Below are 16,662 nucleotides of genomic sequence, written 5' to 3' on the forward strand. Positions count from 1 at the left end.
TAAATAGATCACAGTAAATCTTCCAATATTCCTCATGTGAGTTTTCTGTTTGGATTAACAGCACATCATTCCCATGAACTGATCTATTGCTTGTCTTTTTTTCTCCGTTTCTCTGTTTTGTGCTTCTTTTGGTACTCCTGAGAAAGGGGAATAAAATGTGACATACAAAACATTAGACTAACATGTTTTCTTGGGTCCATAGATAAGTGATCATCTAAACAGGGCAGCACTTCCAGGAAGTGAGATACGCATGTATTCTCTTTTGTACACTTTTGGAGGTGCACCACAATTAAAGTTAATTGTTGAGTTCAGAAGCAATATGAACCAGACTGCATTGGGGTGATCAGTGGTAGAGAAAGGTGACTTCTCCCAAGCCCAGCATATAGATGCAATCATAAGGAAAATGCCAACACCAGGAATTCTGCAGATGCTGGAAATTCAAGCAACTCACATCAAAGTTGCTGGTGAACGCAGCAGGCCAGGCAGCATCTCTAAGAGGAGGTACAGTCGACGTTTCGGGCTGAGACCCTTCGTCAGGACTAACTGAAGGAAGAGCTAGTAAGAGATTTGAAAGTGGGAGGGAGAGGGAGATCCAAAATGATAGGAGAAGACGGGGGGGGGGGGGGAGGGATGGAGCCAAGAGCTGGACAGGTGATGGCAAAAGGGATATGAGAGGATCATGGGACAGGAGGCCCAGGGAGAAAGGGGGGGACCCAGAGAATGGGCAAGGGGTATAGTCAGAGGGAGAAAAAGGAGAGAGAGAGAGAATGAATGTGTGTATATAAATAAATAACGGATGGGGTACGAGGGGCATTAGCGGAAGTTAAGGAAAATGCCAACGTCTTTACTTTCTTCGTAAAGCTTGTCACCACACATTTTAACAAACTTTTGCAGACTTTTACTGAAAGTATCCTGACTGGTTGCATCATAGGCAATTTGAACGTACAGGAACACAAGAAGCTGCAGACAGTAGTGGACTCTGCCCAAAACATCACAGTGACATCCCTCCCAAACTTGTTGTATCTACAGGAGGCTTGCATTAAGGTGGCAACACCCATCATGAAAGATCCCTGCCATCCAGTCCATGCCGTTTTCTCACAGCAAATGTCAGCAGGAAGTACAGAACCCTGGAGTCCCCCCACCTGGTTCAAGAACAGCTACTTCACTTCAACGACTCAGTCCTCGAACCGACCAGCAAAACTCTAATCACTGTGATTTAGCATACTACCATCACTAAACTAAAATAAAGGCTTTTTTAAAAAAAATTGTGTCACTTCTTGTAAAAAGTGCATAATTTGTTTGATTTTCTTCTGAATGCTGCTTATATGATACTATATGCTTGTGATACTGCTTCAAGTTTTTCTTTGTATCAGTGCATAAATCGATAAACTTTTACCATTTAGATAACAACTCACAGAAATATAAAAGAATGAGATTATTTTTAAGAAACAGTACATTTCCCAGGCTAATAATTTTTCTTTAATCAACATCACAAAAGTACACCATTTTACAGCTTGTTGAAACTTCAGTGTAAAGTGACTAGGAACACTGTATTTCTGACATTACAATAATAGCAACCTTTCAGCAGTACTTCATTGGTGCAAAGAGATTGAATCATAAGTAGCCAATGATCTAAAAATAATGGAATAGCAAGCTTAAAAGTGAATATAACATGACACAATCCAATATTAAGATTGAAAAAGGATATAGGATGAACTAGTTATAAAATTCGAATAAGGCAGTCATAACCCAACACAGTAATTAGCCACAACACACTTGGCAGAACCTTTAACTGATATACCAACAAACAACCTGAGGCTTTATTTAAGAAAATTTACTTGAAAGATTATGCCGATTGACTGTTCCTCTGACAAAACAAGGAGGGACCTTCACAAACTCCCAGTCCCCAGTGACCTGTGACTTCAGTCTCCGAGGCCAACGTGATGGCAAACTTCAGGAGGATGAACCCACAGAAAGCATCCAACCCAGATGGGGTACCTGGCCAAGCACTGAAGACCTGTACTAATCAACTGGCTGGCATGTTCACTGCCATCTTTAAGCTCCTGCATTGGTAGTCCGAGGTACCCACCTGCTTCGAGCAGGCTTCAAGTATACTGGTGCCCAAGAAGGACGTGGTAACCTGCCTCGATAACTATTGTCCAGTAGCACTTACATCCACTGTAATGAAGTGCTTTGAGAGGTTGGTGATGAATCGCAACAACTCCTGCCTGAGAAGCGACATTGGATCCACTCCAATTTGCCTACCAGCACATCAGGTGGATAGAAAATGCCATTTCATTCAACCCTGGAACATCTGGACAGCAAAGGTGCATATATCAGGATGCTCTTTATCGACTTCAGTTCAGCATTCAATACTACCATCCCCTCAAAACTAGAATAATGAGGGGGGACCTCATAGAAACATTTCGAATGTTGAAAGGCATGGACAGAGTGGATATGGCAAAATTGTTTCTCATGGTGGGGGAGTCTAGTACGAGAGGGCCTGACTTACGGATTGAAGGGCGCCCATTCAGAAGAGAGATGCGAAGAAATTTTTTTAGCCAGAGGGTGAATCTATGGAATTTGTTGCCACGGGTGGCAGTGGAGGCCAAGTCATTGGGTGTATTTAAGGCAGAGATTGTTAGGTAACTGAGTATCCAGGGCATCAAAGGTTATGGTGAGAAGGCAGGGGAGTGGGACTAAATGGGAGAATGGATCAGCTCATAATAAAATGGCAGAGCAGACTCGATGGGCCGAAAGGCTGACTTCTGCACCTTTGTCTTATGGAAGTATTAATGCCATGTATTCAATCATGAAGAGCAAGAATAAGTTACTTGATATACAATGGAAACTATACTAAAAATGTCAACGGCCATATTAATGTTATTGAAATACAGATAAATACCTACAATTCTGTGGACTTTACCCTAGAGTGATAATTGATATCAATTTCTTTACCAATAATGCATCCAGCATTGTGTGCGAAAACTGTGCATTCAGGTGCAGCCCCTTGGAATGGAGAATTGCCCATATTATTCTTTTCATAAAGGAAGATATATTAACAAGTCATCGGTGCTTTACTCTAAAGTGCACAATGATAAAGCTCTGAGTTGATCTGTTGATTATAGATTCCAAGTATATTAACAAAAAGCAACTAATCAGGTAGCCAAAATAGAATTGTAAAGGCTTAGTTATCTAACAAAACTTGTTGAATGGTTTGGGAATGAACTGATGTTGTTATTTAAATGAATCTCACCAGACATTCCTGTCACCATCTGTAAGGAGTTTGTACATTATCCCTGTGATCGCATGGGTTTCCTTTGGGTACTCCGATTTCTTCACACATTCCAAAGATGTACCAATTTGGTAGGTTAATTGGTTATTGTAAATTGTCCTGTGATTAGTCTAGGACTAGACAACAGGGTGACCCGTTGGGTCACCCTTTGAGAGAAGGGTAGTGTAGTCTGATGTGACCAGAATGAACATTAAATTTTCCTGAATGCTATTGCTATCTCTTTGATTTGGAAATTAAAGAAGAAAAACTCAGTTTATTAAAGAAGAAAGACGCATAGCAAGACAAATATGTGACTAGAATGAACATTAAATATCCATGCAGTAAATTTAAAGGAATCGGGCTTGCTGGGTCGGGTCTGGAATTAACTGTCCCATGTAATGATGGATTTGGCCTTGAATAATCACAGAAGGGTTCCATCGATTCGTAGTTGGAATGACTTCTTTGGTACCAAAGGATGTCATTTGGAAGAGGCAATTGTATTGTCTGATGTTCTTCCTGAACTCATTTGCAATAGGTTCATCATCGCTGTACAAATTAAAGAGTTTATTAGGTAGAGGCTGCAAATTGCCTATCCTGACCTGTCCCTTTATACAGCAGAAATGTGCGGTTTCTCCAGTGAATAGGAAGGCACGACAGTGAGGGCATACACTCGTCATCGAACCAACATCAGCAGAAATGTGACAGCATGCGAGTCGTGCATTTTACCTTGCTCTTTCTCTGTCGAGGTATTGTCATCTTCAGTAACTCTCACAATAATTACTCTGTGCCGCTTATTCTCGAGTTGATCTTTCCTTTTCTCCTCTGTCTCTTCCTCTCTCCTCCTCTGCCTGTTTTTGTCATTCTGGAGACGCACAGCCCTTTCATCCTTTGTCTCTTCATCTCTTCTACCATTTGTTCTTTCTCTCTGATCCCGGAGTCGTGCGGCCCTGGCCTGATTGGATTCTTGTTCTCTCCTCCGTCTGTGCCTATTGTTGTCATTTTGGAGACGTGCATGCCTCCCCTCCTCTGTCTCGTCTTCTCTCATCCTTTTTGTCCTGACTCTTTGATCCTGGAGTCGTGTGTCCCTGGCCTCATCCGATTGTTGTTCTCTCCTTGCTGCTTCCCAACGATGTTTGGCGTCATCTCGACCATAATGTCCCCTTTCTCTTTCCACGCGGCATAATTAGGCTACCCATATATTTTTACCCTAATGCTTGACAGAAGATAGGAAGCAGTAACACCAAAGCCTCCAAGCTGCTGAGGCTGGCCGTGCGCATGCGTCGGGCTGTGGCGTCGCAGTCTCCATGGAAGGTGGAAGCGGCTCTGTGAGCATCGTGAGGCGCTGCTGAGGCTGGCCGTGCGCATGCGTCGGGCTGTGGCGTCGCGGTCCCCATGGAAGGTAGAAGCGGCTCTGTGAGCATCGTGAGGCACTGCTGAGGCTGGCCGTGCGCATGCGTCAGGCTGTGGCGTCGCAATTTCCATGATGGCCAATCGGGTCTCGGGTGAAAGGCAGCCTGTTGATTTTTGGCGAATGAGCAATTTTATACGAATATATAACCCTGAACTTTGCCTGTATTCTGTAAGTTAGCGCATTTTAATCCGATTTAGCCAAAAAAATCCTGCTGTAATGCACCATTTGCACTAATTGGAAGTCACAAACAGACAGACAGAATATGAGAGTTTCAGTAGTATATAGATTAAATCAGGGGATTACTGGGCAGTGCAGCTTGAAGAACTCGAAGGGCCTATTCAGCACTGCATGCCAACAAATAAATAAACAAACAAGAAAGAAGTTAACAAAAATGAGCATGTATGAAATTACAAGTAACCTATTCATGGCAAAATAATTGGTTAGGAAATAGCAGACCCAAATTGGTGGTACAAGGTGAATAATGTCTCCATTGTCCCAAGGACTAAAGTTTTCACTGTGGTTGACTTGCACAAACCAATAGAGTCATAAAACCTAGTTTATTAAAGTTTAGCAGCAGAATAAATATGACAAATGGAAGAAGGCTATCTTTCAATTTCCTTTTGAATTTATGTGACTGAACATAACTATAAAGATGGAAAGGAAAGACGAAAGTATGATGTTTTCTGTTTTGGACCCAATCAGAATATTTTCAAAGCACTACAAAACAACAGCTGTTGATGAGCAGATGTTTGGGGATTCAATTTATGAAACTGCTGGAAAACTACAAAAATAACTTTGGCACACTTAACAATGCCTTTTCTCAAATGGACTGAAGCACACAAGGATTCAGTGCTACCAAGTGTTCAGACCCACAGAGTTCCAACTGCAGTTTGATTTTTATTTTCTTGTACTAAAGTTTTGTAGTTAGTTCTTGGCTTCACACTTCAGGAAGGATAATTTGGACAAAGGGGTATCATGCAGGTTCACCAGAATCTCATCATAGTTCACAGCATCAGTATGAGATAGCAGATTTGTCATGGTTTACCTTGAATTTAAAATCACTATTGAGAATAATGAAGTGAAATAAAGAAAAATAAAGAGAAAAGAGAAACTAATTCCCCGGTGACAAAAAGCACACGATCTAAATTACGCTTCACACCAACGAAAGCAGAATTCTGAAACTTTCACCAAGATGTTATCATTAGGTTAAATAAAATAGTAAATTGATAATATTTTTGATTCACAAGGGCATTAAGAATTATTGAACAAGGCAATAAATGACTTAAAATTCAGATCTACCATGATCTAATGCAGGGCATACACAAGGGCTTGAGTGTTCTACGTCCTTAGCCTATCTGCAATACTTGTTCAATGATTACAAAAGCCGACATGTTTTAACTTAATTATCCTAAACCTGGGCCTCTGTACCTCCCTCTGCAGCTGGATCTTTGACTTCCTAACCAGAAGACCACAGTATGTGCGGATTGGAAATAACATTTCCACCTCGCTGACAATCAACCCTGGTGCACCTCAGGGATGTGTGCTTAGCACACTGGTCTACTCTCCCTCCACCCATGACCGTGTGGCTAGGCACCGCTCAAATGTCATCTCTACATTTGCCGACGACTCAAGTATCGTTGGCAAAATTTCAGATGGTGATGAGAGATGAGAGGGCATACAGGAGTGAGATATCAGCACAGTGTGTCACAGCAACATCCTTGCACTCAGTGTCAGTTTGACCAAAAACCTGATTGTGGATTTCAGAAAGGGTAAGACAAGGAAACACACACCAGTCCTGATAGGGGTATCAGAAGTGGAAAGAGTGAGCAATTTCAAGTTCCTGGTTGTCAATATCTCGGAGGATTCATCCCGGGACCAACATATCACTGCAGCTTCAATGGCATGATGACGGCTACACTTAATTTGGAATTTAAGGGGATTTGATACGCCACCAAAGACACTCGCAAATTTCTACAGATGTATTGTGGAGATCATGCTAATTGGCTTCATCACCGTTTAGTATGGGGGGGGGGTAAGGCTTTTGCCTGGGATCAAGATAAGCTGCAGAGACTTGTAAATTTAATCAGCTCCATCCTTGCACTATCCATGACATCTTCAAAGAGCAATGCCTCAAAATGGTGGCATCCATCACAAAGGACTCCCATCACCCAGGTCACGCTCTGTTCTCGTTGCTACCATCAAGAAGGAGGTACATGCACCTGAAGGCACACACTCAACGATTCAGGAACAACGCTGCCATCTGAGTTATGAATGGATGTTGAACCCATGAACACTACCTCACTACTATTTGAAAATTTTTTTTTACAGTACTTACCTAATTTAACTATGATACTCACTGTAATTCATGCTTTTTCTCTATTATTATGTATGGCATTGTAGTGCTGCTGCAAAGACAACTAAATTGATGACATATCCCAGTGATATTAATCCTGATTCTAACAAAATGACTAATTATACGTTTTTCCTGACGAAGGGTCTCGGCCTGAAACGTCGACTGCGCCTCTTCCTATAGATGCTGCTTGGCCTGCTGCGTTCACCAGCAACTTTGATGTATGTTGCTTGAATTTCCAGCATCTGCAGAATTCCTGTTGTTTGAATTATACGTTTTTAACTGGTATGAAATTACAGACCTATTATTGAAGGATTAAGGAATAAGATTATCCTGACTTCTGGAAGAATTAGTTGTATACAAAGATAGAACAGGATCTGGATGCTGGAATCTAGAACAAACAAACCATGAAACAGCTCAGTAGGCCAAGCTGCATCTGTGGAGGCAAAAAGGTGAAAGTTGACATGCTGTGTCAAGCTGCTGCACTGTAACTGAGGAAGCACAAACATTAGTATATAGCAGTACCAGAAGTGTCGGGGGGGGTGTTGTTAGGATAGGTAATAGGTGGTACTGGGTATATGGAATCTGGGTATTTATAAAATCATTTACCTCGATTAGTAACGCTCGTTTTTTTTCCCAGGTTTCTCTCTCAGCTGTCAGATCTATACTTCGGCAAAACAGTTTAGGGCCATCTAAATGCAAAGAGAACAAGTCTTGCTGAGATATAATCGATTTAAAATGCCATCTTGAGAGATGCGGCAATTCAAGAAACATAAAATGAAACGTAAATCCAATATTAATGCTACATAACTTATATTGCACTTATTTTACCTTTAAGCCTTTGGTCATCTTTGTAAAAGAAAAAGAAATTTGCTTTCCTCTCAGGAAGTTGTACCAAACTGTAACAAAATTCAAAACAAATGTCACTAAACTTACAGGCATTCAAATAAACATTTTGAATTCTAAGGATTATGAGGATTACAATCTGCTTAAAAGATATTCAAAGCACAAAGAAATGGCATTACAAAAATGTAAAAATGTAATTCAAAATTGCTCCAATAGTATAATTCTAAAAGGCAAGTACATAAAGGACAACAAAACTTAATTTTAAGTGATTGGTTTTATAACGATTGAAAAAAAATCTGCACTTCTGATTCCAACTGAATATATCCATTAAATTTCTAATTTTATCACGTGTTCACAAAAATTTCCTTAAGTTAATGTGCAAGTTTAATTTACTGCATAATGTGAAGCTTTTATAGAACAACATTTTCCAATGTTTATTTTTTCTTGAAGTTTACCAATGATGCTTAGACAAGTAATTTGGAAGGGTGCAAGTAAAATTAAACAATGCAACTGAATGTAAAATTTGAGAACTGTCAATTTTTCCCGTTATTTGAGGAAAGGGGGAGGTATGAGTGTGAGGGCAGCTTGTTGTTCTCAGTGCCGGATGTGGGAGGCCCTGGAGTCTCCCAGCCTCCTGGACATCCACATCTGCGCCAGGTGCGCCAAGCTGCAGCTCCTAGGACCGTGTTAGGAAACTGGAGCTGCAGCTCGATGACCTTCGTCTGGTCAGGGAGAGCGAGGAGTTCATAGACAGGAGTTACAGGCAGGTGGTCACACCGGGGCCACGGGAGGCAGACAAGTGGGTCACGGTTAGGAGGGGGAAGAGGAAGAGTCAGGTAATACAGAGTACCCCAGTGGCTGTTCCCCTTGACAATAAGTACTCCTGTTTGAGTCCTGTTGGGGGGGGGACAGCTTACCTGGGGTAAGCAACAGTGGCCGTGCCTCTGGCACAGAGTCTGGCCCTGTAGCTCAGAAGGGTAGGGAAAGGAAGAGGAGGGCAGTAGTAATAGGGGACTCGATAGTAAGGGGGACAGATAGGCGATTCTGTAGACGCAGTCAGGAGACCCGCTTGGTAGTTTGCCTCCCTGGTGCCAGGGTCCGGGATGTTTCTGATCGTGTCCAAGATATCCTGAAGTGGGAGGGAGAGGAGCCAGAGGTCGTGGTACATATAGGTACCAATGACATAGGTAGGAAAGGGGAAGAGGTCCTGAAAGGAGAATTAGGGAGTTAGGAAGGGAGTTGAGAAAAAGGACCACAAAGTTAGTAATCTCCGGATTACTGCTTGTGCCACGTGACAGTGAGAGTAGGAATTGAGTGAGGTGGAGGATAAATGCGTGGCTGAGGGATTGGAGCAGGGGGCAGGGATTCAAGTTTCTGGATCATTGGGACCTCTTTTGGCGCAGGTGTGACTTGTACAAAAAGGACGGGTTGCACTTGAATCCTAGGGGGACCAATATCCTGGCAGGGAGATTTACGAAGGCTACTGAGGAGACTTTAAACTAGAATGGTTGTGGGGTGGGAATCAAATTGAAGAGACTAGGAGAGAGGAGGTTAGTTCACAAATAGAGAAAGCTAGTCGACAGTGTGTGAGGGAGGATAGGCAGGGGACAGAGATCAGGAGCACTCAGACCAAAGATGTAGGGGAGAAGGAAGAAAAAGATAATAAAGTTGTTTGCTCCATTAGGGATAAACAGAGAGTAAGAGGTGGAGAGTTTCTTAAATGCATAGATTTCAATGCTAGGAGCATTGTAAGAAAGATGGATGAGCTTAGAGCATGGATTCATACCTGGAAATATGATGTTGTAGCTATTAGTGAAATGTGGTTGGAGGAGGGGTAATTGGCAACTAAATATTCCTGGATTTTGTTGCTTCAGGTGTGATAGAATCAGATGGACAAGAGGGGAAGGTGTTGCATTGCTTGTCAGAGAAAATATTACAGCGGTGCTCTGGCAGGATAGATTAGAGGGCTCATCTAGGGAGGCTATTTGGGTGGAATTGAGGAATGGGAAAGGTGTAGTAACACTTATGGGGGTGTATTATAGACCACCAAATGGGGAGCGAGAATTGGAGAAACAAATTTGTAAACAGATATTAGTAGTAAGCACAAGGTTGTGATTGTGGGAGATTTTAATTTTCCACATATAGACTGGAAAGCCAATACTGTAAAAGGTCTGGATGGTTTGGAGTTTGTAAAATGTGTGCAGGGTAGTTTTTTGCAGCAATACATAGAGGTACCAACTAGAGAAAGGGCAGTGTCGGATCTCCTGTTAGGGAATGAGATAGGGCAAGTGACGGAGGTATGTGTTGGGGAGCACTTCGGGTCCAGTGATCACAATGCCACTAGTTTCAATATAATTATGGAGAAGGGAGAAGGATAGGACTGGACCCAGGGTTGAGATTTTTGATTGGAGAAAGGCCAACTTTGAGGAGATGCGAAAGGATTTAGAAGTAGTGGAATGGGGCAATTTGTTTTATGGGAAGGATGTAATAGAGAAATGGTGGTCATTTAAAGGTGAAATTTTGAGGATACAGGATCTTTATGTTCCTGTTAGGTTGAAAGGAAAGGTTAAAAGTTTGAGAGAGCCATGATTTTCAAGGGATATTGGAAACTTGGTTCGGAAAAAGAGAGATATCTACAATAAATATAGGCAGCTTGGAGTAAATGAGGTGCTCAATGAATATAAAGAATGTAAAAAGAATCTTGAGAAAGAAATTAGAAAAGCTAGAAGATATGAGGTTGCTTTGGCAAGTAAGATGAAAATAAATCCAAAGGGTTTCTATAGTTATATTAATAGCAAAAGGATAGTGAAGGATAAAATTGGTCCCTTAGAGAATCAGAGTGGACGGCTATGTGCGAAGCCAAAAGAGACAGGGGAGATTTTGAACAATTTCTTTTCTTTGGTATTCACTAAGGAGAAGGATATTGAATTGTGTAAGGTAAGGGAAACAGGTAGGGAAGTTATGGAAAGTATGATGATTAAAGAGGAGGAAGTACTGGCGCTTTTAAGGAATAAAAAGTGGATAAATCTCCAGGTCCGGACAGGATATTCCCTAGGACCTTGAGGGAAGTTAGTGTGGAAATAGCAGGGGCTCTGACAGAAATATTTCAAATGTCATTAGAAACGGGGATGGTGTTGGAGGATCGGCGTATTGCTCATGTTGTTCCATTGTTTAAAAAGGGTTCTAAGAGTAAACCTAGCAAATATCGGCCTGGGAGTTTGATGTCTGTGGTGTGTAAATTGATGGAAAGTATTCTTAGAGATGGTATATATAATTATCCAGATAGACAGGGTCTGATTAGGAATAGTCAACATGGATTTGTGCGTGGAAGGTCATGTTTGACAAACCTTACTGTATTTTTTGATGAGGTTACTAGGAAAGTTGACGAGGGTAAAGCAGTGGATGTTGTCTATATGGACTTTGGTAAGGCCTTTGACAAGGTTCCACACAGAAGGTTAGTTAGGAAGGTTTAATCGTTAGGAATTAATATTGAAGTAGTAAAATGGATTCAGCAGTGGCTGGATGGGAGACGCCAGAGAGTAGTGGTGGATAACTGTGTGTCAGATTGGAGGAGGGTGTGTAGCGGTGTGCCTCAGGGATCTGTACTGGGTCCAATGTTGTTTGTCATATATATTAATGATCTGGATGATGGGGTGGTAAATTGGATTAGTAAGTATGCAGATGATACTAAGGTAGGTGGAGTTGTGGATAATGAAGTAGGTTTTCAAAGCTTGCAGAGAGATTTAGACCACTTAGAAGAGTGGGCTGAAAGATGGCAGATGGAGTTTAATGCTGATAAATGTGAGGTGCTACATTTTGGTAGGACTAATGAAGATACGACATACATGGTAAATGGTAGGGCATTGAAGAATGCAGTAGAACAGAGGGATCTAGGAATAATGGTGCGTAGTTCCCTGAAGGTGGAATCTCATGTGGATAGGGTGGTGAAGAAAGCTTTTGGTATGCTTGCCTTTATAAATCAGAGCATTGAGTATAGGAGTTGGGATGCAATGTTGAAATTGTACAAGGCATTGGTAAGGCCAAATTTGGAGTATTGTGTACAGTTCTGGTCACTGAATTATAGGAAAGATGTCAATAAAATTGAGAGAGTACAGAGGAGATTTACTAGAATGTTGCCTGGGTTTCATCTCCTAAGTTACAGAGAAAGGTTGAACAAGTTGGGTCTTTATTTTTTGGAGCATAGAAGGTTGAGGGGGGACTTGATAGAGGTATTTAAAATTATGAGGGGGATTAATAGAGTTGACATGGATAGGCTTTTTCCATTGAGAGTGGGGGAGATTCAAACAAGAGGACATGAGTTGAGAGTTAAAGGGCAAAAGTTTAGGGGTAACATGAGGGGAAACTTCTTTACTCAGAGAGTGGTAGCTGTGTGGAACAAGCTTCCAGCAGAAGTGGTTGAGGCAGATTCGATGTTGTCGTTTAAAGTTAAATTGGATAGATATATGGACAGGAAAGGAATGGAGGGTTATGGGCTGAGTGCAGGGCGGTGGGACTAGGTGAGAGTAAGAGTTCGGCACGGACCAGAAGGGCCGAGATGGCCTGTTTCCATGCTGTAATTGTTATATGGTTATATGATTTTTCCTTTCATACATTTTGTCCAAAAAAATCAAATTGTATGACATTTCACATCAACTAAATGGGCTGGAAGTCCCACCAACCAGCAAACATGCCAAACTTGTCTTTTGCCTGCCTTTGAATCATGTTATGCCTTCCATTGTGATCACAGGTGCAGCCTTTGAAAAGAAAATCGGCTTCCAGCTGACTGATGAGCCTCTGCCTCCAGGCACATTAGCTGTCAATGAGGTTGAGTCTTTGCACGTCTTCAAAATTTAAAATCATGCAAGCATTATTTTAAAACATAAAAGTAAGCATGCACATATGTAAATAAACAACTTAAGTAAATAAAATCACTTTAATTTAATCTTTTTTATAACCATTTCAGTGGGATTGCTGTTCTTGTGCAAAGTTAACATGACACAAGTCAGCAGGCAGGCTTCTGAGAAAACTGCGGAAGTCTCCATTTCTCTGTTGGACTCATGAGCAGTCTCTGGAGCAAGACGGGTGTATTATGTTGGCACCTAGCTGAATCAGAAGAATGCAATTCAGACAACACTAAGGAGTTATGTGGGAAATCTGCCTAGAAGAGTCAGGTCAATTCAAAGTAACATGTACTGCAGCAGTTAGTGTGGCGCTATTACAGCTTGGGACATTCCAAAGTTTCCAGTTAGAATATGGCACCATCTATAGCAGGGGTTCCCAACCTCTTTTGCAACACAGACCAGTTTATTATTGATAATATTCTTGCGGACTGGCCGACCTGGGGGGGCGGGTTGCCAACGGATGAGTAACAGTCAAATATGTTGTGTTTACCCCTGAAAGACTACAATGACCATGAAACCTTGCGCGGGCACCAGTGCGCATGCGTGTATGTGCAGATTTTTTTCTACAAATCGTTATTGGCAATTCTGTTTGGGGGGGGGGATGTTGTTAATCACGACCGGAATATAGGTGATAAGTGGCTAATACACTCAATTTCGTTTCTAAAAGGGTTTATCTAACAAATTTAATATTAAACACACAGCACATATTTTCCTCGCATGAATATAGCGATGTCAATTATCAGGAGAGGACAGGGGAGCTTGTAGTAAGTGTTGAACGAACTTCCAGTAGAAGTGGTAGAGGCAGGTTCGATATTATCATTTAACGAAAAATTGGATAGGTATATAGACAGGAAAGGAATGGAGGGTTATGGGCTGAGTGCAGGTCGGTGGGACGAGGTGAGAGTAGCGTTCGGCATGGACTAGAAGGGCCGAGTCGCCTGTTTTTGTGCTGTTATTGTTTTATGGTTATATAAGTCAATAGCATCATAACATTTTAAGTAACATTTGAATATTAAACACACAGCGCATATTTTCCCCGTATGAACATATAAAATCATTGCAACACACCAATATCGCTGAATCAGTGTTTCTCTGCAACAAGACGGTCCTATCAAAGGGTGACGAGAGACAGCGATACTCGGAGTTCCTTATGTCCAGTCTATTCCGCAATTGAGATTTCGTTGCATTCATTGCAGAGAAATGTTGGAAATGGAAGCAACATTTTCAGTGCTTTCGTGGCTGTCTCAGGATATTCAGCCTTGACTTTGATCCAGAATGCCGGCAGAGATGTTACGTCAAACATACTTTTCAGCCCGCCGTCATTTGCAAGCTCGAGGAGTTGATCCCCTTCCCACGCTGACCTGGATGACGCGTGGGTAACGACCTCACGTGCGTTCAAGCTCAACAGTGGGCGTGACAGGGAATGAGGAAAGGTGCAGCTGACTCCTATCGCCAAATCATATCGTTTCCTCGCGGCCCGGTAGCACATGCTTTGCGGCCCGATAGCACATGCTTTGCGGCCCGATGGTTGGGGACCGCTGGTCTATGAGGTGTTTGTGAGCTCTCTGTAAGTGAGTGGATTTCCTTCCACATTCCAAAGTCATACAGATTAATAGGTTAATTATTCATTGTAAATTGTTCTGTGATTAGGCTAGTGTTAAATAGGTGGGTTGCTAGGTGATGCTGACTGTTGGGCCGGAAGGGCCTGTTCTGCACTGTATCTCTAAACAATAAGTAAATAAATAAAATTACCTTTCTTCAGTGTTATCTTCAGAATCTTCGATATCCCCCTCATCTTCAGATGAGCTGTCTTGGAATCGAGGATCTTCATGCCATGGAAATGCTGACATTGTTACTGGCTCAGTTTTATAATGTTCTGAAGTAGTAAAAGACAAATCAAAATATTCTATTTCCATATGTTGTATAAACTGAATCATTTTGAACAGGAGTGATACATTTGATTACCACATTCTGCTGAATACCCAATATCAGCAGCTTCCTTGTACAGGGAAGGATAAATACTGAGTCCAGATACTGTATATCCTCCAATTAAATAAGGGGATGAACAAAGTAAACATCTTCAAACCCATTCACAAACTCTTTCTCTTAGCAATACTGTCTCTGGCAGGTACGTGAACTAGTTGATTCAAATTTTGATGTCACATTTGACTCAAGTATTGCACTTTGATTTGTCTATCTGTGACAGCTCATCTCAAATTCATAAAATCACCCAACCTCTTCCCATCTCAGTTCATCTGCTGCTGAAACACTCAAACATTCATACCTGTATTATTTCTGGACTTAACTACAATGATGCAACTCTCCATTGTTCTCTCTCATAAACTGGAGATCATCCAAAGCTCTATTACCAATGTACTAACTCAAGTTTATTCATCTATTATTCCTCCCTCCATTTGCCGAACTACACTGGCTGCTATAAAATTCTTATCATTTGAAAAAAGTGATCAGAATCAGATTTATTATCACCGAATTATGTTGTGAAGTTTGTTGTTTTCTATTTCTGTCATCCTCTCCCAACTTACAAGGATGCATATTTGCACTCTTCCATTTCTGGTCTTTTGCTCATTTTCCAACGTAATCAATCTGCTATACCTCGCCAGCAGCAGTGCCTTCAATTGCCAAAGCCCTAAACACATTTCATAAGCCCTCGTTCACTTTTTAAGATATTGTTTCAAATCGACACATTTGATTAATCTTTTGCTTAATATCTCCTTGTGTGACACCATTGATCTATGTTAAAGTGTTTATGAAGTTCTTTAGGAAGCTTTCATAACATTAAAGGTGATATGTAAATGAGAGTTGTTGTTACTTTCAAATAAGTTATCATCAGCACTCAGTCCATATTAATAAGAAGAGTTAATGGGGGTGATTGTTCAGGTACAGAATTATTTCTACAATTATATGAACATATTGGTGTAGTGAGCTGACAGAAATCAATTTCAGTACCACTATTTTCAACTCACTAGTTTTATTTTTAATATATGACATGACCAGTCCAGAAAACAATTATCTGACAGCCTATCTCAAATCCATGAAATCACCCAACTTCTTTCTCTGTATATCTGTTGCTGAAACTTCCAGTGTTATTTCCATTTTTGTTTCCTAATCCTTTTCTGACTTCTAGCCTTGTCTGTAACCTTCTCTAGTCTTGCATTCTAGTATGTATATGTCCCTGTTTTGGTTCATTACACATGGCATCTTCCTTTACTCAAGTAAAAAAGGCAAAGCCTCACATTGTTATATGTAAAAATAATAACTCTGCATGTTGAGTTCTGATAAAACACAATTGATCTGATTACTACTCTTCCCACTTAGGTTGCCCAACATGATGACTATTTGCAGCTTTTTTTGTTTTTATTTCCTTCACAGTATGCAATTACACTCTTGAAAGCATTTCATTTTCTATCTTATACATCAGTATAACATAAGTTTTCATTAATTATTATACTTTGAACTATTTATGATTTTTCTATCTTCTTTCCTATTTTCATTCACAGGCAGACTACTTCAAGTGCCTTGAGATTTCTTATTACTGCTGAGTGATCATAATTCAATTGTGTACTGAAGGCAAGTGCAAATTCCAATAATCTGATGTATATGTATGTCTCAATGTATGTATGTGAAAAAAGTATCTGCAACAATTGAAAAATACAAATTACTGGAGCAGCATAGAACTTGCAAGAAGGTTAAGGGAAAGGAAAATAAGTGACAAAATGCATTTATAAGGCTTTCACACAGCCTGTCACAATGTGCTTTGCTGTAGCTTAAGTACATTTTTAAATATAGTTATTATGTAGGAAAATATGGCTGCTCATTTGAATATTACAAGTTCTTACAAACAGTTAGGTAATTACATGAT

The 16,662-nt window shown here is 40.9% G+C and overlaps 1 protein-coding gene across 3 annotated transcripts in view; it reads right to left on the minus strand.

Annotated features, from left to right (window-relative positions):
- Positions 1-16,662, minus strand: part of nol8 (nucleolar protein 8) — a 69,622-nt gene continuing 52,960 nt past the window's right edge. For all 3 annotated transcript variants that reach the window (XM_063067572.1, XM_063067571.1, XM_063067570.1), the window contains exons 14-17: positions 14,535-14,658; positions 7,867-7,934; positions 7,645-7,727; positions 1-137 (exon numbers count right to left, since the gene is read on the minus strand). In XM_063067572.1, coding sequence (XP_062923642.1) covers positions 84-137; positions 7,645-7,727; positions 7,867-7,934; positions 14,535-14,658 — 329 coding nt within the window. In that variant the 3' untranslated portion in view covers positions 1-83. The remainder of the gene's footprint in view (positions 138-7,644; positions 7,728-7,866; positions 7,935-14,534; positions 14,659-16,662) is intronic.

The sequence above is a fragment of the Mobula hypostoma genome, chromosome 15, assembly GCF_963921235.1.
Source record: "Mobula hypostoma chromosome 15, sMobHyp1.1, whole genome shotgun sequence".
Classification (NCBI taxonomy): domain Eukaryota; kingdom Metazoa; phylum Chordata; class Chondrichthyes; order Myliobatiformes; family Myliobatidae; genus Mobula; species Mobula hypostoma.